This window comes from Mauremys reevesii, linkage group 2, assembly GCF_016161935.1.
Source record: "Mauremys reevesii isolate NIE-2019 linkage group 2, ASM1616193v1, whole genome shotgun sequence".
Taxonomy (NCBI): Eukaryota; Metazoa; Chordata; order Testudines; family Geoemydidae; genus Mauremys; species Mauremys reevesii.
The window spans coordinates 75,679,604-75,703,490 of record NC_052624.1 but is presented as its reverse complement, the minus strand read 5'-3'; the positions used below and the strand labels follow the sequence as shown (position 1 = coordinate 75,703,490).

The 23,887-nt window shown below is 39.2% G+C and overlaps 1 protein-coding gene across 5 annotated transcripts in view; it reads right to left on the bottom strand.

Annotated features, from left to right (window-relative positions):
- Positions 1 to 23,602, bottom strand: part of CNOT10 (CCR4-NOT transcription complex subunit 10) — a 54,581-nt gene extending 30,979 nt beyond the window's left edge. For 2 of the 5 annotated variants that reach the window (XM_039524142.1, XM_039524143.1), the window contains exons 1-12: positions 23,449 to 23,602; positions 16,721 to 16,815; positions 14,066 to 14,227; positions 13,517 to 13,667; positions 11,940 to 12,085; positions 10,894 to 10,980; positions 10,008 to 10,091; positions 8,806 to 8,923; positions 7,051 to 7,200; positions 5,669 to 5,871; positions 1,306 to 1,427; positions 191 to 367 (exon numbers count right to left, since the gene is read on the bottom strand). In XM_039524142.1, the coding sequence (XP_039380076.1) occupies positions 191 to 367; positions 1,306 to 1,427; positions 5,669 to 5,871; positions 7,051 to 7,200; positions 8,806 to 8,923; positions 10,008 to 10,091; positions 10,894 to 10,980; positions 11,940 to 12,085; positions 13,517 to 13,667; positions 14,066 to 14,227; positions 16,721 to 16,815; positions 23,449 to 23,470 (1,517 nt within the window). In that variant the 5' untranslated portion in view covers positions 23,471 to 23,602. Of the gene's footprint in view, positions 1 to 190; positions 368 to 1,305; positions 1,428 to 5,668; positions 5,872 to 7,050; positions 7,201 to 8,805; positions 8,924 to 10,007; positions 10,092 to 10,893; positions 10,981 to 11,939; positions 12,086 to 13,516; positions 13,668 to 14,065; positions 14,228 to 16,720; positions 16,816 to 17,511; positions 17,892 to 23,448 lie in introns of those variants that run through there. The other 3 variants (XM_039524139.1, XM_039524141.1, XM_039524140.1) reach the window with 3 other exon arrangements.
- Between the last annotated feature and the right edge of the window lie 285 nt (positions 23,603 to 23,887).

Sequence of the window (23,887 nt, the reverse complement as noted above, 5' to 3'; positions counted from 1 at the left end):
AATTCTGTTACATCAGTAGCAGTTTGCTTTGCATGGAGACTTTGCAGGTGAGTTTGAGATCACCTTTTCCGTTTTCTATTTTTCTGCCTGTCAAACTACAGGACAGCCAATAGGCACAGAAATCTCACCCAGATGCTGTGGATGAAAAAAAGTTTTTTAAAATAACTGAAACATCTACTATTGTATTTACCTGCATGCTTCACTGCTTTCATTGTTCTCTGCATTTCCCCCCAACTGGTTGTTAGTTTTAGATCCATTTTCCTGCTTTGGCTCCTGCTGATCTTCCGGCAGCAACAGCAAGGCATTTCTTAGACAAATCGCTGCAAACTCCATACTGGCTACAGGGATAGCTGAGGACTGCCCATCACTTGAAAGATGGAAGTTAACTAGTAAATAGACTAATATTATTGCTACTTTGTTAAAAAAATGTAACGCTTTGGAAAAAGTGAGTTCAGGAAGACACAGAACAACTTTGTTCTATGGACCAGTGGAAGATTCAACTTATTAAAGCATGAAATTAATATTTAAATATTCACTCTATGCACTCAACAAAAATGATTATATCCTAATTTAGGGCTCCATCCTTGGAAGTTCCATATATTCCAACAGGAACTCCCTAAACAGAGTGCTGGTAAAATCAGATCCTTTGGATGCAAAATTCCTTTTTGTTTGTACACTTCAGCTTGTAAAGAACTAAAACACAGCATCAGTGCACATACAAGGAAACAAGATGTGCAGGAATAACAGAATACATGCACACATTATGTTGTGAAGCCTGAAGATGAAACCAATAAATGCTACCACTTGAGAAATACAGGCAATTCACATATAATCACACTTCAAGTGTTTTGGCTTTTACAAGATGAGGTAATTTAGCTAACAAGTCATAAAACTTTGTACATCTTATCTATTAGATCCCTACTCTAGCACAGAGTTTTTGTGATGATAATTTCCCTTTCTATAAACAATTCAGCATGCAACTAGATGGAAAATATGAATTCTAGAGAGATTAAATTAGGAAATGGCCAACTAAAACTTGAGTTTCATTAAACACATAAATAAGTCTTCTGTTGCCCATCCAACACTAGACACCCACTAAGACCCCAAGCCTGTTAACATTTCAACACATGAGTAACTTTAACCACATGTATAGTCCCATATAAATCAATGGGAATAGTCACATGAATAAAGTTACTCACATTTAAAGATAGGAAAGTTTAGAATATTTTTTTTCTGGTAAACAGCCACATACTTTCTACTCATCTCTGTAAAGGGTAACAGAGTATAGAAAAATTGTGTACTTACTTATAAACAACATTCTGTATTGATTGCGATGCAAGGACTATTTTACGGTGATAGCCTTGACCTACTATAGATTGTACAATTCCTTTTTTGCTTGGAAGACCTTTAGTTTCTTGTTCTGACGTCTAAAGGAAGAAGGATTGAAAATATCAGTGAGACTTGAATAGGTGATCTTCTTGACATAAAAGCTACAGGGCTGAGAAAACAAACATTCCATGTACATTACCGAACTCAGCTAACCTCCAGACAAACTGCAAATTAATGTAGATGGTAGAATACCCCAGAAAGTTTTACTGTCATCCAAATATCATGAAGGATAAGGAACTTTTAATTTGTCCTCACAATGCAATTTTACTATACCCCAACTAACTTGAAGCTTCAGGGATTATTTCTGATAATTTGTTCAATAGTCTATTGGCCTAGTTTTTCCTCTGGTATCAAAAGAAGAGGACAATGAACCAAGTCATTTTCAAAAAGAGTCAAATGTAGTATTGCTAGGACGTTAAAAAGTTTCACGTAATATGGAGCTTAATAATCTAAGATACCAATATTTATATTTGACCTCACCCCTCCCCCTTATTTCGCCCCATTTGTTGTCTCCCAAATTCAATAGATGCGTGGGTCGAGTGGTTCCTCTCCCTGCACTCAGGGGGATGGCCTTTAGTTTTAGGTGACAAGTATTTCAAATAGTACAAACTTTCCAACTTCTGCAACAAATGAAGGTGGGGTCCTACAGACAAGTCTCTTTCACTACACAACCCTAATTTATCCCCAGAGCAGGTCTATCCTGTGCCCTGAATGAGGCAGGGGGCCTGGGCAAAATTTAGCATATAATCATGTAATTAAAGACTCTATTATAAGATACATGCACAAGGGAGCTGAATTAAGATTCCACAGGCAATCTTAATCCTCACATTCTGTAACTTTTGAGTGCTTGACTTTGCAACCTTAACTTTTTAAGTAGTTTTGTATGTGTAATTTCCTCAGTATTAAAAAAACAAACAAACCTAAAAACCAGAAATTCCATCATGTGAAAGCATCTTGATCTTTCAGGGGTCATCAAGAAGATGTGACATATCCTTTTGCAGTGTGTTTCACAAGTATTTGCTGACAGCAGAGGAACGTCAAGACTCAGCAACCTTGGGTTTAATTCCAAGTTCGGGGGGAGGGGGAGAAGCGTGCTCTTCCAGGTACAGGCCCCTCACTTCCTGATCCCCTCAAGCCAGACTTCTCCTAATCTGTGTCCCCTCCGACCTGTTCCTGTGTCAGTCACATCTCCTCATACAAGTTTCTTCCCCAAACGCAGCTTCTAATCCCAGTTCCAGTCCTAGTCTCCTTCTTTCCATGTCCAAATCCCAATCTTTCTCCCCATGCCCCCTGTAAAATCTATGGCTCCCAGTGCCAGTCTTCCTTGCCAAGCTTCTCTCCCTAGTCTCCTTGCCCAGCCAGTCCCAGGATCTTCTCCCTTCCAGCTCTTGTTCCCTCTGCATTTCAGTCAAGCTGCTGCTCCTGCTTCACACTGCCTGGTCACCAGCAGAGGGAATACTGAGAGCACAAGAGAGCAGGAAGACTCAATTCCAGTGCCTGGTGCCACAGCAGCCAGAAGCAGCAACTGCAGGGAAAGTCCAGCTCAGCCTCTGCAATCCCAGGCTGGAGTATGCTCAGTGCAGACAGAATATTTGGAGAATTTGGCTGCCAAACACTAAAAGACATTTTTATGGAGCATGTGCTAGCAGATTTTTTTGTCTTATAATTTGGCCAAATTTGGGCAGACTTCCATGGGAAAAGCAAAAGCCACATCCCTGACACGAACACAACTCCCCTGGCCAAATTTCAAGACCTGGCTCCAAAACAGGCACTGCAGCTTTTCAGCAAAATGGTTGTAAGAATTTTTAACATAGGCAAAAGGACATTTTCCCTTAAACAGCTGAACCATTTTTGCTGAAACTTTCAAAGAGATTCATTGTGAGGTAGGCACCCAGCATGGACACTTTCAGCCTACAGAGTTTAAGTTTGGCAAAGTTATAAGCAACTGAAAACAAGGTCTTCCACTGAGAAGAGCCAGAAAACCTCAATTATAGCAGCAGCTACCAGTTCCATCTATAATAAAATAAAAGTACATTTCTAGCCCTCAACAATTGTGAAGAAAAGCATGAAAACGTGATCCAATGCAATGACATCTGCCTGAGCTTGCAGAGAGCATAAAACAGTGGCTTTAACAGATATGAACTGCCCCAGTATCTCAGTGGGGTGTTAACTCCCAGTCTCAGCAAATATCCCCCCACCAAACTCGACATCATCCCAACATGGGTCTGTGTAGCAGAAGGAGAATAATGCAGTGGGCTTAGCCCACCCACTAAAATAAATACCATAGGTGCTGGGGGAAGAACTGGGGGCCCTCCTGCTGCCACCCTTTCTTCTCTTGGAGGAAGCTGGGGGACACCATCCCGTCAGCTGCTGGTGCACTCCAGGGGAAGAGAAGAGGGTCTGAAAGTGTTTGTAGGAGCAAATACATGAGCGGAAGTGTATGTGATAAAGAGAACAAGACTGGATAAACAGGGATGGGAAAAGTAAAAAAGAACAAGAAATGTCAACTTGATACTGTGAAAAAAGAGTTTCCAGTGGAGGGATTCAAAGAGAAGATGATGGGATCAGAATGACGAGCAGAGATGATGCATTTTTGTATGAACTGGATAGAGTGGCCCAGATTTCAGAGAAGCCAGAGAGAAAAAAGGGCGCAGCAATTGAGATAGGAAATTATGAAAGCCTGCAGTGAGTTCTGGATGTGTGAAAAGAAAGGAAAAGGTAATATACCAGGATTCCACACACACACACCACAGTGTGGCTTGTTGCTTACATCCTGTTTAGATTCCTACCGCATGCAGTCCATGGCTACTTTGAGAAAATATTTATATTAGAAAGGATTAAACAAAAAAAAACAAGTCCTAAGGGATACATACCAACCCTCATGAACCAGAACCAGGACAAATGCCAACCACTAAGGGACACCGGTTAGAAAGATCCTTTATGGGACAAGTATTCCTCTACAGGATTCTGCCCACCTTATTTTAAAGCATCTAGTACTGGTTACTACCAGAGACAGGACATTGGACTAGATGGAGTGATACAGTAAGACATTTTGTAGGATTTAGATACCAGCATATTCAGCAGTAAATAAATACAGGTCACAAGAAGCCAGCTAACACATTTGCGTGTGAAAATGTAACAATATACTTTCACTCAAATTGTACGTCTTGGCATATGGATGTGGGATGTGTGTAGGGGGAATTTCCACTGGGACTGGGAAAAGCGAGTGGGAGAGAAGAGAAAGAAATCCACCTCATTGCCACAGAGCAGCAGCAGTTACGCTGTAACTGCTAGCAATGGCCTGCATGAATATTTATGCTCCCACAAAGGAACTGGCTGGTAGTTCCATCTTAACCTTACTACTTCCCATCCCCAAACCTCCTTGCACTGGGAGCCCCAGCAGAGCAGAACTCCACAGCACAGAGGAAGATGTACAGACCATGCAAGACTTTTAAATCCTGTGATTCTCCTTTTCACAGTACAACTACACCAGTTCTACTGGGTCAAGGAACAACATGGCCTGAAGATGGCCTGAAGAATTTTGCTATCAGTGTGAAAGTACAATGGGAAGGTTAAGTTCCATTAAGCACCCATGAAGAGAGGGGTGAATGAGACGGCATGATAAGGCAAGTTTGAGTTTTCACCATGGAGAAGTAGCATATTGGATCTTATTTGCAGGTGAAGCCCACTGCAGACTACTGCTGATTCATTCCTTATCTTTATTTTTAGCCCAAAAATAAAGTCAGTACAAAATCAAATCTAAGCCACGCAGAGACTTGGAGACAACCCAGCTTCAAAGCATGTTAAATATGTCTACCAAGTAGTCCAATGAGTTAAATATGGTCTAAATGCATTAACGCCATGTAAGTTTGCCAGGAGAAATCATGCTTCACTAGTCTCATACACAGCCTATAACTTTAGTGAGGAAGTGTTGTAACATCCACTTACATATTTTCCTTTTATCCCTTACTAATATTCTAAAATAGCTACCATGACATTTTTTGACCTTACAGCAATCAGTTAACCTCCAGACCTCAATTTCCGCTTCTGTAAAATGGAGATACTGCTTATCCATCTTTGTAAAGCAGGTTGATATCTTCATATTAAAAGAATCGGATATAAATTCACAATATTATTATATTATTTGCATAATTAAATATTGAAGAAGCAGGCCCATACCATGTACAGTAGAACTCATGGAATATTTCTTCTTTTCAAAAGGATACTGGTTTTTAGAAGTGTTGTGTGATCAGATGGCTTCTGAAGCAGACTTACTTACCCCCTTGTTGGCAGCAATGCAGCATTCTGCTAGTCTCAACCAGAGGCGTGGATTTGAGTGGTAGACTTGGACAGCTTCTATCAAGCATTCAAAAGCAGCTAGGGGCCTCCCAATATGTAAAAGCTGAATTCCACAGTTGTATAGCAACTCATACCGTTTATTAGTCAACAACGTACACATAGGTCTCCCTGAAAATTTCTTGCCTGTGAGAGAGAGGTTAGATAATATTGGCTATCCAGTTTAAGAGGGCAGAAATGAAAGAACACTGCTGGAAAAATAATTGCATCATGTAAACATTCACTAATTTTCATCTGTAAATAAATTTCTCTCACCTTAGAGCTGCCCTCAGAACAAACAAATGCACCTTACTCATTAGAGTATAGACTGCTTTAATCTCATTAACTATGCTGAATACTCAATATATTACATAATAATATAATTTAAAAAAATGAAATATCATACAACCCCAAAGTCAACTAAATGCCCTTGGCTTCTTCATTATTCTCAATTTTTGTAAAATTAGTTCCTCTTTTTAAAAGTACCTGTTTTGCTATTTTAATACAATTATAATCAGTCGCTGCCTTTTTACTGACATTATGGTCTATACCACCATAATACACACTTATAAGAATTAACAAGCCACACTGAGAACTAGTCGCCTAATAGGTAAAGTGTGGATTTAACAAAAAATGAAATATGACTTGATGTTGGATTTCTTGTCTTAAAAAAAACAAACACAAAAAAAAACCCCCACTAATACTAACAAACTGAGTTACAATTAGGAGATATAGTATCTCAGGATTTTTTCTTTTTAAAAAAAAAACCTGATTATATCAAAGTCGGCATCAGATAAACATAATGGAATCAGACTGAATTGTAGGTGAAAGTTCATACAACCCTGGAGAGTTCACGAACAAAAAAAGGTTGAGAAAAGTTTGTATTTAAGACAAAAAACAGTTAAAATTATTTTTAAGGCAGTAAATGAGAGAGACTTTCAAACCTTGGTGACTCAAACCAAGTCAGCAAGATCATGAGTAATGGTTTTAATGATGTACAATAGGGCAGGAAAACTGTGTTTATTTCAGACCCTCTTGACTGACAATCAAATAGTATAAACAAGTGTAGAAATAATTACCAAAGCTTCCAACATGCTGAAGCAAGCAAGAAAATGACACACATTTCATCGCCTATTTCTGACAGCAGGCAGCTATACTTTGAAATCATGTACACTCAAACCTCCCTTCCTTCTTATCCTGTCCCTTGTGGATCACTGAACGGTAATTACTAAAAAGAAGTACTAATATAAGCTCTCCAGTAACAATTTATTTGAATCAAAAAACACTCACTCCTTCACCACGCTTTTCATCTGTTACAAGTCTTACCTGGGTCTGTGCTACCCGTTCCTAGTTGTGCACATGCATTATCATTTTCCTGCAGGGCCTTTTTAAAGTAGAAAATTCCTAAATTGTGCTTTCCCATAGCAAAATGAATGCAGCCGAGATTGTTCCAAAACATGCACCTTAAGCATTCACCTGAGAAAACAGCAAAATATAATCAAAATCAAAACATTTTCATAGCTCAGGACTTTCTTAGCAAGATACTCCTGTGAAGAGCTAAACTAAACATAGTATGATATGATCTATTGTGAAGACCAATGAGACAATAAATTAACCACCTATGACTTCTGTGTACCATTTTACTTCCTTTGAACACATAACATTATTTAATTTGTTAAGTGGTAAGAGGTTTAGTGAGCTTCTCTCTCATGCATCATGTTCTCAAACAGCACGGTATAAAACCATTTTGGCAGATTTCAATTTACAGCACATTAATCTGAAAGTTCTCTTAGTACTTAAATGTGTAAACACTTGCAGTTTTCTGACATATGGCTCCTGTAAGAAGGAAATTCTTACATGACATTATCTGCTCAATGTTTAATAAAATAAGCAAATACACTAATCCAACTATACAAGCAGAAGAGAAACGAGGGCTTCTCAGATTGAGACGGCACACAAATATGGTGTTCAGATAATACTGACAATTTAACTTTTGACCTATTTACTTATAAAGGCAGTTTCACAAGGTTGCCACTAATAAAGAATAACTTAGTTTCTAAATTAAGCAACTTCATATTTATGTAATTGTGTGTATTCAAGTAGTCAGAGAACTGTGATATTTCCAAGGCAGATTCCATGACTATATTCATGTAGCTGCCATTTCTCCATCAATTCCTGCTAGATGAAGAAACATCCTTGTGGTGCAAGAGGTTTCACAGAGCATCATAAGAAGTGTCGCACAAAAACACTGAGTATGAAATTTTATGGAAGAAAGGGCATTTAATAGCTATATTTAAACTATAAAACACAGAAAGGTCTTTTCTTGCATTAAACCCAGTTTTATAATTTGTATGAACTGGGTTTTCCAATGTTTTAAGATACCAATATTGGCTAAAAGACCATTTTTATGCCTTCCATCTTACTTGAAAGAAGATATAAATATTTACAAGTAGTTTAAGCTCCACAAGATTTGAGGCAACCCCAACACTCCATGCAAACTTTGAATTCACCCTACAGCTAGCACCACTTCTCCTATAACTTCTCCCCTGGGCGCATCATAGAACCTCACACTCACCTTCCATTATACTTCTAGTTTCTATTGGTCCAAACATAGGCATTTCCCCCCCATAAAAGAAAGAAAAAAACAAAAAAAACTTCACTTCTTCATGTGTCAACACTCCTAAATATCTGCTAGGCTGGATTAGAGTTTTGTTTTGTTTTAAACAGACACAAAAACATTTAGGGCTGGGAGGAAAAGGATGTGGAAAATGAGTTAAGGAAGATTTAAAAAAAAACAAAAAAACAAAAAAACCCCACACACATGGTATTTAAGGCCCCAGCGTTGCAAGCACTTACACACGTGCTGAACTTGAACACTTGTGAGTAGTCTTACTGAACTCAATGAGAATTAAAACACTGGAAAACCAAGTTCATACAAAATATTTAAAAAAAAAAAAAAAAAAAAAAAAAGGATTTTATGTGCCAGAAAATGTCTTAAAACTGAACTCAGTGAGACTACTTGTGTGTAAAGATAAACACATGGGTAAGTGGTTGCACAATCAGAGTTTTGTTTTATTTTACCTGTTTTCATGAATCCTGGATGTTCAGCAATGTTTGAGCTGTTTAACAGTTTTACTGCTTTCCGATAATTGCCCCTCAAATATTCAAAATTGCTCTTAAGAAAGAGAGAAGGAGCAGACTGTGAAGAAAACAAAAATTATTACTTATCAATTGCTTTAGGAGATCTACCGTTAGTGTTAAACTGCAATAGTCACGGTTTATTGACTATTGTTGCTATTTGAAAACAGAAGTGTTTATTTTAATGCAGCAAAACTTGTTCCTCAGATGTATGGTTAATATTTTTCCCCTTCCTAGAACTCACATAGCTATCAATGACAATTCACCTTAACTTCTAACTAAATGTTTTTGTAACTGCTTAAAAAAAATATTGAAAAATACAACACACAGATACAAACTGTTCTGTAACATTCTTATTTTCTTCACATGGAAAGAATGCACTAGAATGTGTCTTCTTCCAGCTCTGCAAAAGTGAACTATATTGGACATACTGCCTCCAGCAAAATGAAAGGATCTGAAAAGCTTCAACTGAAGCAAGATTTTAGTATCCACAAATTATTTGTCTTATTGACCAACTATGGAGTAGTTTAATCCTATCAATGAACAGGAAAACTTATTCTAGTCAGAATAAACTAGAGATTAGACTTCCATAACTTTTCTAGAGAAATATACATGCTGTTGGGAGTTGCTTACTCTTTGATTAAGGTTATTATAATCTATGCTTTCGAGTTTATTTATATAGTGCCTCATTTTTTTTAAACTTTTATATCTTAAATTAATAAAAACCTTAAGCGTGATTTTTCTGAGCACATAAATCAGCCAATCCAAATAATAATTCTATAATAATGAGTTGCAATTATACAAAAGTAAATTATAAACAAGACTAACGCTAAAGCTCTTTTTACACCTCTACCCCGATATAACACTAATTTGGATATAACGCAGTAAAGCGGTGCTTGGGGGGGTTGGGCGGAGGCTGCGCACTCCAGCGGATCAAAGCAAGTTCAATATAATGCAGTTTCACCTATAACGTGGTAAGAGTTTTTTCTCCTGAGGACAGCGTTATATCAGGGTAGAGGTGTATTTCAGACACTTCCCCTGAGTCTCAAACTTTATAAACAGAAATAAAGGTAACAAGTTTAGTTTTAGGACAGAGAATTGACCTAGATTGCAAACAGAATATGCTTAAAAAAAAAAAAGCTTACATTTCCAGCTGTATTCATAACGGACTTAATCTCCCTTTTGCATGCTTTTAGAGACTTCATCTGGATATAGGCTCTCACTTTATACTGTTAAATTAAAAAAAATCATTAGTATAATTTTAATTTTAAAACACTAGTAAATTATGCAGTTTGATGTAATCTGTAAAATGCAACATGCCCAAGTTTACTACACAATATTGTACTGATATACATTAAGAAAAACTATTTTAAAACTGTCTAAAAAATAAAACTACTCTTCAGAATATAAAGACAAAATTCAATTACAGGCTTCTAACAAAATAATTCTTCCAGAATCCTGTAAAATGGATTGTAAAAGAGATTCAGTATGATGGTTGAGTAACAAGTTCCAAAACTTAAACTTTAAAAAAATCTCTGCAATACAATTTTTTGTTACTATTGTGATAAGTAACTTCATTAATTGAAAGATCAGAGAAAAAATGCATAAAAAGAAAACTGAAAAATAAATATCAATAGTACTCTGGGGCAGATCCTCAGTTGGTATAAACTGTCATAATTCCACTGTGGTACAAGTTGTCATAGCTCTATTGATTTCAATGGAGATACAACAAACAAACATCATTTGAAGTTCTGCCCCTTTGTTCTTTAGTCAGATTCCCTCACTTATGTAGATCTTACAGAAACAGGGGAGAAATTAAAATACAGACGTTGGGGGCTGGAGGAGGTATTTTACACATAGACAACGGAATTCAGGAGCAGGTGTAGTATTCGAAACTTCTTTTAAACTGATTTTTAAAGATTAACTAGATTCATAGTATGCAATACCTCTTTTTAATAAAGATAATTGAGAACATCATCAATTTTAAATTGTATATAAATATCTAATTCTGGACACCAAAGAGTTTCCTACCTGATGTATCTTAGATTTTGCAGCTTCTATTAAAGCTCCACTTTCAGCTCTATGATTAGATGACTCCTTATTTGTGTTATTACCTATCTGAACACAAATTAAAAGGAGAAAATATGATTTCATCTTTAATCCAGTGTACAGGTTTATTCTTCTTAGGTCTAATATCAGAGGGAAAATCAATGTCCAAAAAAGAAAACTCAGTCATAGCTACTATCATCACATTCTATTTTGGCACTTAGTGAATTCTAAAAAACTACCTAACACATAAGGAAGCCAAGGACATTTTATCTATACATCGTTAGCTTCTGAAAACTAGGTTTTCATGTCAAGTGACTTTCTATTCTCCTTCAGACTCTTCAATAAAGTTACTGTACACTAAAGATAGACATAATTAGTTTCCTTTAACATATCAAAGAAGTGTTCTATATTCAGTTAGATCCCTGTCTAATCTCAATCCACTTCTTACTCAAAAAGGTACGTCTTAATAGCAGAATTTCAGTGCCAACTAAAGCAGATTTCACCCCAACTAGTGACACATGAATATCTGTCTCATATACTCAAGGACTCCTCCGATACCTCAACAAGCAGAGGCAATTCCTCTCTGACCTACTAGTTACTTCCCTGGCTCAGGGTCAAAGGAACTGCAATCCAAAGCAACAGCTTCTTGGTTACAGCTCGGAGCTGTCAGCCAGGGAGACAAAGTGGAAATATTTGACCCTAAAGACTATAAAACTGTCCCAATAATGCAAAAAAAAAAAAAAAAAAAAAAAAAAAACGGACAATAGGAAACACCTCTCAATCCTTTGCCAGTAGTAGACCCAGTTTGTAGTGGGATACAGGGAAATATATACATGCCACATGCAATTAAATAGAATTACCAAAGTGACCAGTGACAGTCTAAGATTAAAACCATTCTAACATAGTTTTTAAAATTTAAACTATTTGAAAAAGCTATTGATTATTTTTGGATTAGCCCAAAGCATATTGCCATGAATACATCCAAGAGTAGTAGTTTTTTAAATAAAGGTCCTCTGAAACATACTCACCTCATTATTTTTTCCATTTTTGTTATTGTTTCCCTGAAAAATCATTTTTTCCAAAACAGAAAGCAGATGCAAGGCTTTCTCAGCCTGGTAAGTTAGTAGATACAAGTCTACAAGCAGGAAGCACACAGCCTGGGCAAACTTCTCTTCTACATCAGACAAAGAAAGGAGAAAGAAATATTATAGTTTTAATATGTAGCCCCCACCACCACATAACTGTGAAAACACCCCCACCTTAGCCATAAAGCACTGTCATGAAGTGCTCCAAAATTAATTTGGATGCACTACATACGCTGATCCTGACGAACAAACCTACAAACACTGAAAATGTTGACCTGTCAACATTAAAGTATATAAAATTGAGAAACATTTCCTCTTAAAAAAAATTAATTTTGAAAGTTGATCTAACTGATAAGAAGTGGAGAACCAATCCCCTACAGGGATCAATGTGGGCAGACCTGTATGGCTACATGGAATCCCATCAAAGTCAGTAGGACTCTACACAAGCCTAAGTGTCTCTGCCTGGATGTCTTTGAGACTGAACCCTAAGTTCGTGTATGATATCATACATCAGTATGATAGTTGGCCACACACACACACGGGCATCAGCAACCAACCTTAACACTTCAGCAAGGTTTATAAACCTTATCAGACAAGCACAGAACCATTCCACTACACAGAGGGCCACTGTTTACAGTTATGGGGGACTTAATTTTCAAAGGTGGGTGCATACAATTACATACAAGTTATCACCACAGTTGCCAACTTTCACGCAGTAAATAAGCACCCCGACTTTCACAATAAGCCAAAAATCAAGATGATCCGATTTCAAAACAAGGCCAAAACAAGCCAATCCCTAAGAACCCCCAACACTCTATGTGACTAGATCCCCACAGTGTGCAGTCTGGGACTGTGATGGGCCTGCTGCGCACCCCTGACACTCTACCCCCCTTCCCCCTGCTTTCAGGGAGCCGATCAAAAGAAAAGCAACAAGCTATGAGCCATAAACTAGCCAACAAGCAACTCACAAGCCAATTAAGCCAAAACCAAGCCCAATTTCTGTGTTTTTTTCATGGGTTTGGCATGTCTGGTTATCGCAATTCCTCACAGCTTGTGTGCCCACATAGATTATTTGTGCGCCCACACACACACACACACACACACAAATATCTAGTTGTATGCCTAACTGCCCATTTGTTCATTCACATGTATGATTCTGCATGTACAATCATGGCATTTGCACGCGCATCTTCGGAAAGAAGTCAACCCCTTAACATCCATTTTATATTCAACATATTATTTTTATGTTCTACTGCTATCTTAAGACCTAGCCCCCATGTTTGAATCATGCTACTCTTGATATACACATACAGCACATTTATTTCTAAATCTCAGCTACTGTGTATCTATCGATTGCTAATGTAGATCATTCATATTTATATAATACACACACACACGTAACTTAATCAGAAGAATCAATCACCAAGAATCTTTAGGTCAAGAAACAGTTTAACAGTCTGCAGCCATTAAACCACAGGGGAACAAAAATAAGAAATAACTTTGCCTTCCTATCTACATACCAAAAGGTTCTATAAACTGGTAAAGCTTCTCTCCAACTGATATTGCTTCAGTGTATTGACGCAGATGATACAGAATAACCGCTTGATTGTAGTAAAGCATGCTGTTTTCAACATCATCTAAGCCATCCATTTCTTCAACAGCTGAATGAACCTACCAAAATAATAATAATAATAATAATTGTTTTATTCAGCTTTCCTATATTCACTGTGGGGGTGGGGGTGAGGGGGGAAGGGGAGGGGTGTCTAATATTTGGAAACAATACTTAAAAGCTATAGACGATCCATATATGAGGATAAAGAAAAAGTTCACCTGCTACTTATAGGCTAATAAACTCTTATGTGGTGTTAATGATAAGTATTGATATAAATGAAGCATTTACAAAAATAATTAAATTAAAAACAGAAAATAAAACTACTTTCATAACCAAGAAACTATTCTAATAACTTCACAAATGATTTCCTGTTCCCTCAACCGGTAGAGGGCCCAACCATGATGTAAGAGGAAGATGCTACTTGAATTAAAAAAGCTACTCACTATTCTTCCATTACCTGATTCTTCAGTTGATTAAGTGTTTGTTTCAAGTTGTCAGTTGTAGTCTGGTTACTTTTACAGAACTCTGCAACAGCTGTATTCAAAGTTATTTTGTAGTCATCTTTGTTTATTTCTTGCAAGCAACTGAGATGTTGGAGACAAGCATCATAATTCCCAGCCTGTAAGTGGGCACACACACATCAACAATATGCATTAGGAAAAAATAAGGTTTAATCAACATGTTAGTAACTCAATATAAAAGTACTCTCTTCCAGTTTATAGAATAAAGTTGTATTTCCACTCTTCACACACCTATAAAGACAATTGTTTCCTGCCGAGCTGAAACACAAAACATAACGAAAGGTGTAACTAAAGATGTGCTGTAATGGGAGACGGATTAATATGGGAAACAAGTCTAAAAATTGAGCACAAGATTCAAAGAAATTGAAAGAAATCTGTGAAAGGAGAGTTGAAATGGAAGAATCCTAAAATTATTTGAAAGGGAAGTTTCTCATTTATTCGTTCTTGTTTATATTAGCCCTATGGAATCTTGAAACTAAAACCTGTTTTCTTTTCTGAATTTTCACAATCCCCTCTCCAGTTATGAGCACACTTTTTTGTTATTGTAGAGTTGCTTATAAAATATTAGGCTGTAACTCTGAGGGGAAAAAACACTGAGGCATCTGAGTGGGGAACATATTAAAAAGTTTTAGCCTATGCAAACATATATATAAAAATAACGCAGGTGAAGTTTGAGGTCTACCAACTTTAATAATCCAGCTTTAAATAAACTACTTTACAACTTCTTTGAGGGCATGTGCAACAGGGTTGGTGCATTCCAGCAACTGGTCATCAAGGCTTCAGTTTCTCCTCTGACTTGCACATACCCATGTGTTTCGAGTAAGTCTCCACTTGGAGTCTGGTTTATTATGACACAGCAAAACTATCTTTGGCCTCCCAGGTTCAAGCAATTCCTTTCTTAGGCAGCAGGGTTTCACAATAGTCAATTGCCCTCTCCCCTGGGTAGCACAAATTTCAGCAGGAGGTGTAGGGGAACCCAATCCCTCCTCCTCTTGTTCCACCCTCAAGTCCTATACAGGAGTGGTAATCGTCTCTGGCCTCAAGTTCCTCTCCTCTCTTCATCCAGAGACTACTTCCTATCTAACTTGTCAGGCTTGCAGGTTCCTTCCCTATTCTGCCACCATTTGATGCACTCCAAGTCCAACATTGTTCTCTTGGGTCCCCCTGAGCTCTTCTTAGCAAGATATTACACAAGATATTACTCTTTTCCCTTCTGCTGATCCTACTACACTGAGCACCTCTGGGCTCCTCTCTCAGCATCCTCCTGTCAGGGAGCTCTGCCAGTAAGGGAAATGACAAAAACATTTGACAAGGTTACTTATGGGCAACTTAACACTAAGCAATACTGACAACTGGATGTGTAGATGTGGTTCTGTCTTCTTTTGTCACCTCCTTAGAACATGATATGTTAAAAGCCTTCTAGGTACAGAGACATTATATCATGAGTGGATAAGCAAAGTGGGCTGGGTCCATATTAGAACCAATAACAAAGGTGGCAGTAGGTCATTCAAAACTCGTTTGAATAATTTTAAATTAGCTCAAAAAATTCTTTCCCACTATCCAAAGAGGGAAAAAAAAAGCTAAGGATACCTAAGATAGGACAACAGGATGTGGAATCACTTGAGAAATGAGAGGGTGGTAATCAAAATGCCACTAGAGCCTATATTAGGACAATTTTGTTCTCTTTATATAACAATATTGTATAAGCAATGTATAAGCAATATTGGCATATGATCTACAAAATGGAAAAGGAGGATGGATATCTAAAATGAGCAACACAACAAATTCAAATGATTGGGATAAACTATATATAGCAGAAGAAAACTGGTTTATGAAATTCCAGGTAGAAAAAAGTAATTACAAAGAAAAACAAAGAAAAGGAAACATACCTCCAACAGCCATAAGCTACAGAATACAAAACATGAATGAAATATGAAGCGGTAAATAGAATTAAAAAGCTTGCAGCCTGAGTCTTTACATTACTAAACATACAAACAAAAGCTTCCAGGAAGTATTGGAAGAGGTATTGAACACAGTTACCAAATTACCAAGTGTAAGACATTTATGTGTACATTAAAATGTTGTGTAGTGTTCAGGTCACCTTACTACAAAAGGTATATTCAGCGGGACAGCCAAAATGATAAAGGAACTTCGCTTTTTTAAAATATTTTGGAGTCCACAGATTGCTAGCTAAAATTATGGAAACATTTCTTCAGTGAGTGCACACACAGTTGACAGAACTGTCACAAAATAGCTGTATGCTTATTTTACCCAATTCTCACCAATCACATAGCATTGATAGTGACTGAGCTCTTGGAACCAAGAGAAAGATTTGGTTATGTTTCTGGTTGCCCTACATTCAAGAGCCCTAAATATAGTGTCTTCTCACATTATATCAGATATCTTAGATGAATCAAAGTGGACATGTCACTATATTATAATGAAGTCTGCTACTAATTTAAACTGAATTTATGTTGTTGATACATTTACTATTACTCTTTAAAAAAAAAGGAACAAATTAGTTACCAGGTGATCGTTTAAATAATCAAATAAGTTCAACAGAAAGTTTTAAAGTTTAAGCCTTTTCTTACATTAAAAGCTTGTAATGCACTACTTGACAGCTCCTTTTCCTGATCAGTAATCCCAGAGGAAGTAACTGTTCCTTCATGTTTCTCAGTTCCCTGATCTGAAAAAATAAACAGAAGAGTATAGAATACGTTAGTTATCATATTTGCAACTAAGGTTAATAAACATAACTCCATTTCTTCCATTACACATTCCATGCCTTTCCCTCAAGATCTTCTTACTCATACCCAAAGCACCTTAAGCAATGATAGCAACACTGTAAAAAGGCTTTCAGTCTCATCCAAAATTTACCTGCTGGTACAGAACTGAAGAAGCAGACAACTCTTTAAGCTTCACTTTTTGCAATTTATCTTCTGCAGAAGCATTCTGGGAACCTGATCCATTTCTCCTAGTTTTATTGTTTCAGCTCTTTTCTGGAGGAAGTAATATTTTTCTTTTTCAAAGTAGTAACAAAAGCACTACTAAAGACTTAGCTCTTAGACATTTGCCATGTACAGAATACAAGGGGTTCTTAAATGCAGCTGTTAGCATTTCTAAACAACACCGAGTTTCCTCTGGAATGACGTTAGATGTTGGCTTCCCTGAAGACTCGCCTAGGCAAAACAAGCCGAGAACTTGGCAGCCCTTGTGTCAGCTTCTCCCTTCCTTTCCATTGCTGACAATTCAAACTCCAGCCATGTTCTTTTGATGGGACTGATGGTACAACTACCCATTCACCTTGGTTTTTATTAAAATTTCTCAGTCTCCTCCAAGTCCAAACTATTTGTAATCTCCACTGCTGACAATAGTTTCTTACCAGAATGAGTTTGCATCCACTGCCACATCTCTTCTTTGCTCTGCCAAAAGAAGTCCCCATTGCCCACAGAAATAGTAGAAGATCTCTTGTCCCAAACTTGGACCACTCTGTTGACATAGTCCAGCAGCTGTGGCTCATCCTCTAAAGCCAATGGAGCCCAACTCTCCAAAACCTTCATACTTTGAGAGTTAGACTCCATCTCCAACAAAACCAGTTATTTCTGTGTATTAAGCAAGTAGAAGAGGTCCTAATCCAGAATCTTTACAAGATTACTAAATCTTGTCATAATTGGTCCCATGCTGCAGGAGACCCTAAATCCTGTAGCAAGGCACAGAAAGCCACCATTCCCTGCAAACGTTCACCTGATTTGGTGAAAGAGTCAGTTAACAGTAAATTGAGAAGTGTTAAATTGAAAATACAGAACCTCAGAATGTTGGTGACTCAAATCTGATTGGTGGCTCCACCATGTAAGAGTTCTCTGCGATGCACATTGTCTGCAGTAATTGAGGCTTCCTTAATGTCTTAGAACAAGGTATTGATTGGACCATCGTGAAAAAAAAAAAGCTTATAGCATCAGGACACCATTTCACAGCATGAACATGTTGGATTATCTGCATTTCCATGGAACCAGGGTTCACATATACGATGCATTCATTTTTCTAATATCGGAACTGAAAAAACTAATGCGGATAATGACTCTTACTAACAGTTGCTAAGCAGGATAAGCATTCCCACACACTTATTATAGCATCACCTCAAGCAACACACTAGTTAAGGCTGTCCCAGTTTCTATTACAAAATCCTGTTTTCTTAATTTATCTGCAGTAGAATTGGGCACATGTGAGACTCAGTCCAAAAGTAGTGTTTATTCTTCAATTACAGGAAAAACTGGTCAAGCAATTGTTACACTAGTTATCCCAGAAAAGCATCAGTTTCTCAGTTGCTTTAAATACTTTCTATGGAAGGCTGGATCACAGATAATCTACCAGTAAATTTCTGTACAGTTTGTCTTCACTACTAAAACCAGTTAGGCTACTTAAATAAAAGTTGAAATTGTGGTGTATTTTAAGGGACAAGCCTCTGTAATCACGAAATAGTAACATTATAGAAAAAGAGCAGCTTGATGGTCTGCATAGTACAAAACACTAAGGGCTTGTCTATATAGCAAGCAAAATGTGCCAGAGAAATGTTATTTGTAAAACACACTAACATGTGGCAATCTAACTGAGCCAGGTAGATCCAACTGGAGTGTTCTAGCAAGTATATAGTTCGTGTTAACGTTGTCATGTTTGAAGCAGGAACCACAAAGGGCAGTTACAGCACAATATATTAGAATGGTTTACAAATCACACCACTCTTGTAGGCTTTGACATTGCATGTAGACAAGCCCTAAACAAGAAGTTTAGTGAAGCCTGAGCAAGATTCCTACTGGGAAGAGCTTTATCTTTGAAACAAATAATGTAAAACATGGAATTTTATTTATTTGTTTTAAAACACTGTACATATTTTCTGTAACGTTTTCTTAATATTCTTGAATTCTGGCTCTTCCTTATCCCCTTTGCCCTTCCTACCTTTCTCTATCAAGCACTTTCTAAATCAGGTTACGAGTTCAGGATACTCCCTGACATACCCTGCCACCATCCACTCCTTTGTAAACATGCGTTGGTTGCCTCAGCTTTCCTTAACTGTCTAGGTATCACACAAAGAGAAGGGTCAATCCTACATTAGATTGCCTAAGACATTTCAGGTACTTGTCACACACAATGGAGGAAACACTAATATACAATACTGCTACCTGGACATCCAGAGATTTAAAGACACTGAAGACATGAATCTGAGTAATAACCAGCACGCATACGCTCCCTCATACAAGGAAACTGATAGCATCATCACTGATTTTTCTATTGTTTCCCTTATTCTACAAACATCACTTATATGTTATCTGAGTTAAGTCTCAGACAGTAAATTCTGCAAGCCCCAGCTGTGGCCAGACACTGGATTTGTGACAACTGCATAGACAATGGAGACAGAGCCTAATGTCATCTGCCTACTGACTACCAAAGCACACCATGCTTCATATGCACATTGAACACAAGAGTAGATACAAAAGACCCTTGTGGAAGCCCATGAGTGTGCTGTTTAGGTAGATGAACAATTGTGTATTACTACTCTCTAGCACCTCCCAAAGAAAAAATACGGAAGACTCTTAGCAGAGATGGGTTTGGATAGTGTGGAATAAACTATGACAGATGCTAACATATTTGTTTTAAAAACAAACAAACAAACAAAACACACTGCCTAAGCATAACATATAACCTTGAAGATCCTTCCAGTACTTAAGTAGAAAAGCAAGAATGTCGGACTTGCAGCCTTCAATGAAAGTTCAAATTAATCTATTCAGTGCAGTTTTCTAATAAATCGTGTAAGTATGACTCTCAATGCACAACTTCTCCGTTATATTTTTAAAAATGAATATCTTAATTAAAATTGGTATATGAATTCTGTGTGTGGGCATCTTGATTAAAAAAAGACTTAGGACTTTTAGCAGAATGGAAGCTTAATGTCAAAGATTGTACGCCAAGTCTAACAGCATTTTAATTCTAAGTGAAGTTATTGTTCATATCTACAGCTGGTTGAAAAACAGGTTTATCCCCCTGTGGAAAAAAATCAACAAAAACATTTTTCATTTTTGTCTAAGTATTCTGTGGAAAAATTTTGACTTTTTAATGAAACATCAAAAACCTAAAAGATTCAGTTCAAATTGACATTGCAATGTCTCATACTTTGGAGCTGCAGTTTGTGTACCTTATGTTCCCCTTTTCATAGATTCACAGATTGTAGGACTGGAAGGGACCTCGAGAGGTCATCGAGTCCAGTCCCCTGTCCTCATGGCAGGAGCAAATACTGTCTAGACCATCCCTGATAGACATTTATCTAACCTACTCTTAAATATCTCCAGAGATGGAGATTCCACAACCTCCCTAGGCAGTTTATTCCAGTGTTTAACCACCCTGACAGTTAGGAACTTTTTCCTAATGTCCAACCTAAACCTCCCTTGCTGCAGTTTAAGCCCATTGCTTCTTGTTCCATCCTTAGATAAGATGAACAAGTTTTCTCCCTCCTCCTTCTGACACCCTTTAGATACCTGAAAATTGCTATCATGTCCCCTCTCAGTCTTCTCTTTTCCAAACTGAACAAACCCAATTCTTTCAGCCTTCCTTCATAGGTCATGTTCTCTAGACCTTTAATCATTCTTGTTGCTCTTCTCTGGGCCCTCTCCAATTTCTCCACATCTTTCTTGAAATGCGGTGCCCAAAACTGGACACGATATTCCAGTGGAGCCCAGCCCAATATTCATCTATGGACTGGGCTCCATGTCCTATGATGCACCACTTTCTCCATTCTGGGTGAGGGGAGAGGGTACATTACAAGAGTCTCTGGCCATGGTGCATCATAGGAGATGTAGTCCAGACAGTGAACACAGACCCTAGAGGAGAATGGGAACATAAGGCACCTGAACTATAACTCCCATGAGGCATTACGGTGCTATTTTGAATAAAAACATTTGTTTTTGAGTATTCGGTTTCTCAAAATAATATTAACATTTTCAAAGTAAAGCAAATACTTTTTCACTAAAAATTTCATTCAGTCAAGACCCCAAATTTCTTTTGAAAAACTGTATCAAGAAAATGTTTTCAACAGCCCTATTCATAACTCACCCCGTTGTGGACAAATATTGCACATGATAGTATGTATGCTATAATATGATTGATAACTAACTTGTATTTGATCAATTTGATAGAGCAACATTTTCCTTTCTAGGAAACTCAATTAAGGCAAAAATAAGTCCCTCACTTTAAAAGTTTTTCTTGTAAGTCTTAAGTTCTCCTGTTATTTAAGAAGAGTGTACATCCTTATAAAGATACACAAAACAACTAGGTGCACATGCACAAGACACAATTTGGTACACATCTATCATCCCCCACACACAAGATTTTGTTTTGTTTTATGTTAGAATGCACACATGCAGTGGAATTCCTCTCTGGACCAGTGCAGTGAGAGAGGCAACGTGCCCTCCCATCCTCAGAGGCTCCTGATGGCCAATTCAGCACTGAATACAGGACAAGGCAATACTCAGAGGATTGTTTTAACTTGTGCTCTTGCTGCTCAGGGTCTAATGGACCACTGCAGCAGAGTCACCGGGAATAAGAAAACCTTTGCCATTTCCCCCTCTACACTGCCTGAGCCCCATCCTGCTGGGCCAAAGGGACCACAAAGCTAGTTGGACTTTGTGGACCATGGGTATTATTTAGGAGGCCTGCCCAGTGCAGCAGCAACAGTCAATCAGGCCTTAATTTTTGGTGGGGAGGGGCAGAGCCAGGGCACGTGGGGGTTGATTTACTCACTGCAGGGTAGAAATTCATTTTACTAGTATTACTTCATGCAGTATCTTTTTTTTTTTTTTAAAGTGGGGATGAAGATGATCCTTGGTCTCCCATCCAAACTGTGACCAGGACTGAGCCCGCTTAATTTCAGAGGACAAGTCCACGATCTGAGGCCACACTAAACTTTCACAAAGCAATACATGTTTAGTGTCTTCCAACTCTGCACTCCCTAAATTAGGGAATTAAAATCAGACATTCAATGTTTTTCAGGATTTTTGGTTTTTTTAGTAAACATATATTGAAATGCTTCATAAAACTTTGAGTTAACGGTTCTCTGCGTTCCATGGAACCAGCCTGGGGAATTCAGGTCTGTAGGAGACCACTGCATCAAAAACTGTAGACAAATTTTTAAACAGAGGGCAGTGGTTCTCAATCAGGGGTACACATCTCCTTGGGGGTATGCAGAGGTCTTCTGGGGGTATATCAACTCATTTAGGTATTTGCCTAGGTTTACTACAGACTACATAAAAAGCACTAACGAAGTCAGCGCAAACTAAAGTTTCATACAATGACTTGTTTATACTGCTCTATATACTACACACTGAAATGTTAAGTACAATATTTACATTCCAATCAATTTATTTCATAATGATATGGTAATAATGAGAAAGTAAGCAATTTTTCAGAGTGCTAGGACACAGTTGTATTTTGACGTCTGATTTTGAAAACACGTAGTTTTTAAGTGAGGTGACACTTGGGGTACACAAGACAAATCAGACTCCTGAAAGGGGTACAGTGTCTGGAAAGGTTGAGCACCATCGCAATAGCGTATGAGCAGCAACATCAGTAGTCAGGCAAGTGGAGATGGCGGGGTCATCAAATCCCATTCTTCCAAGCATGGGGTCTGCGTGCCTGGTGCAGGGGGCTCCGAGCGAGCACCGTGCGGGGGAACCTGTCCGCAGGGCGGGATGCAGCATCTCATCCCGGGCGCTGCCGGAGGCAGGACATCCCCGAGACGGGCACCCGTCCCCGGGTCCCGCCCCGTCACCCCAGCCCCAGGCACCCACCGCTCAGGGGCAGGGGGGCCCCCCGGGACTGGGCACCAGGCGACCCCAGAGGGAGCCAGGCAACTGCGGAGCCCCCCAGCGGCCAGAGCCCAGGCGCCCCCCGCCCCAGCGTAGGAGCCAAGACGTAGCGTGACCCCAACAGCCGCCCCACCCGCGAGGCCCCCCGTGGAGCCCGGAAGCCGGGGCGGGGAGTGAGGGGGCAGCACCCAGCCGCCTCACGCGCCCAAGCTCCACCCCGCGACAGAGGGGGCAGCAGCCCAGCAAGGAGAAGGGGCTGCCCGCCCTACTTCGCCCCCCACCGGCGGAAGGACACAACACCACGCCGCCCCCTCCCCGTGGCGAAGCAAGCGGCTGTGGTTATATCCCTCCGCTGGGCCGGGGCACAGGCCCACAGCGGGGCTTTGACGGGACCCCTGCGCGGGGAGGAGTCAGTCCCCGAACACAGAGCCAGAGGCCGGGGTCCGCGGGGCCCTTTTCGTACTCACCGCCCGCCTTGTCCGCCGCCATGATCGCTCCCCTCACGCGAGAACCTGTGCCTCGGCGGCGGGTGAGCACCGCCCCTTCGGGGAGGCTAGCCCGCTGGCCCCGCCCCTTCCGCCCGAGGCCCCGCCTCTGCCGCTCTGGCCGGCCGAGCCGCAGGCCCGACCAGCCGCCTCCCCGCAAAGCCCAATTCACCCCAGTGACCCTTAACTTCCACCCACCACGCCGGCCGTTCAGCTACACTGTAAAATGTCCGGTGCCGTTGCCTGGTCCGCTCATCCCAACGGGCCGCTGTTGAAATAGAAAACAAGGTCCCGCCCTCTCCGTGTCCATGGAAACGCCTTTGGTCAGCGCAATCCAGGAATGATTTTCCTTCCCGGCTTGATGTTTTGGTTCCACTCACCTAGTTACAGTCACCCACTACTGAACGTCAGCGTTATGGGA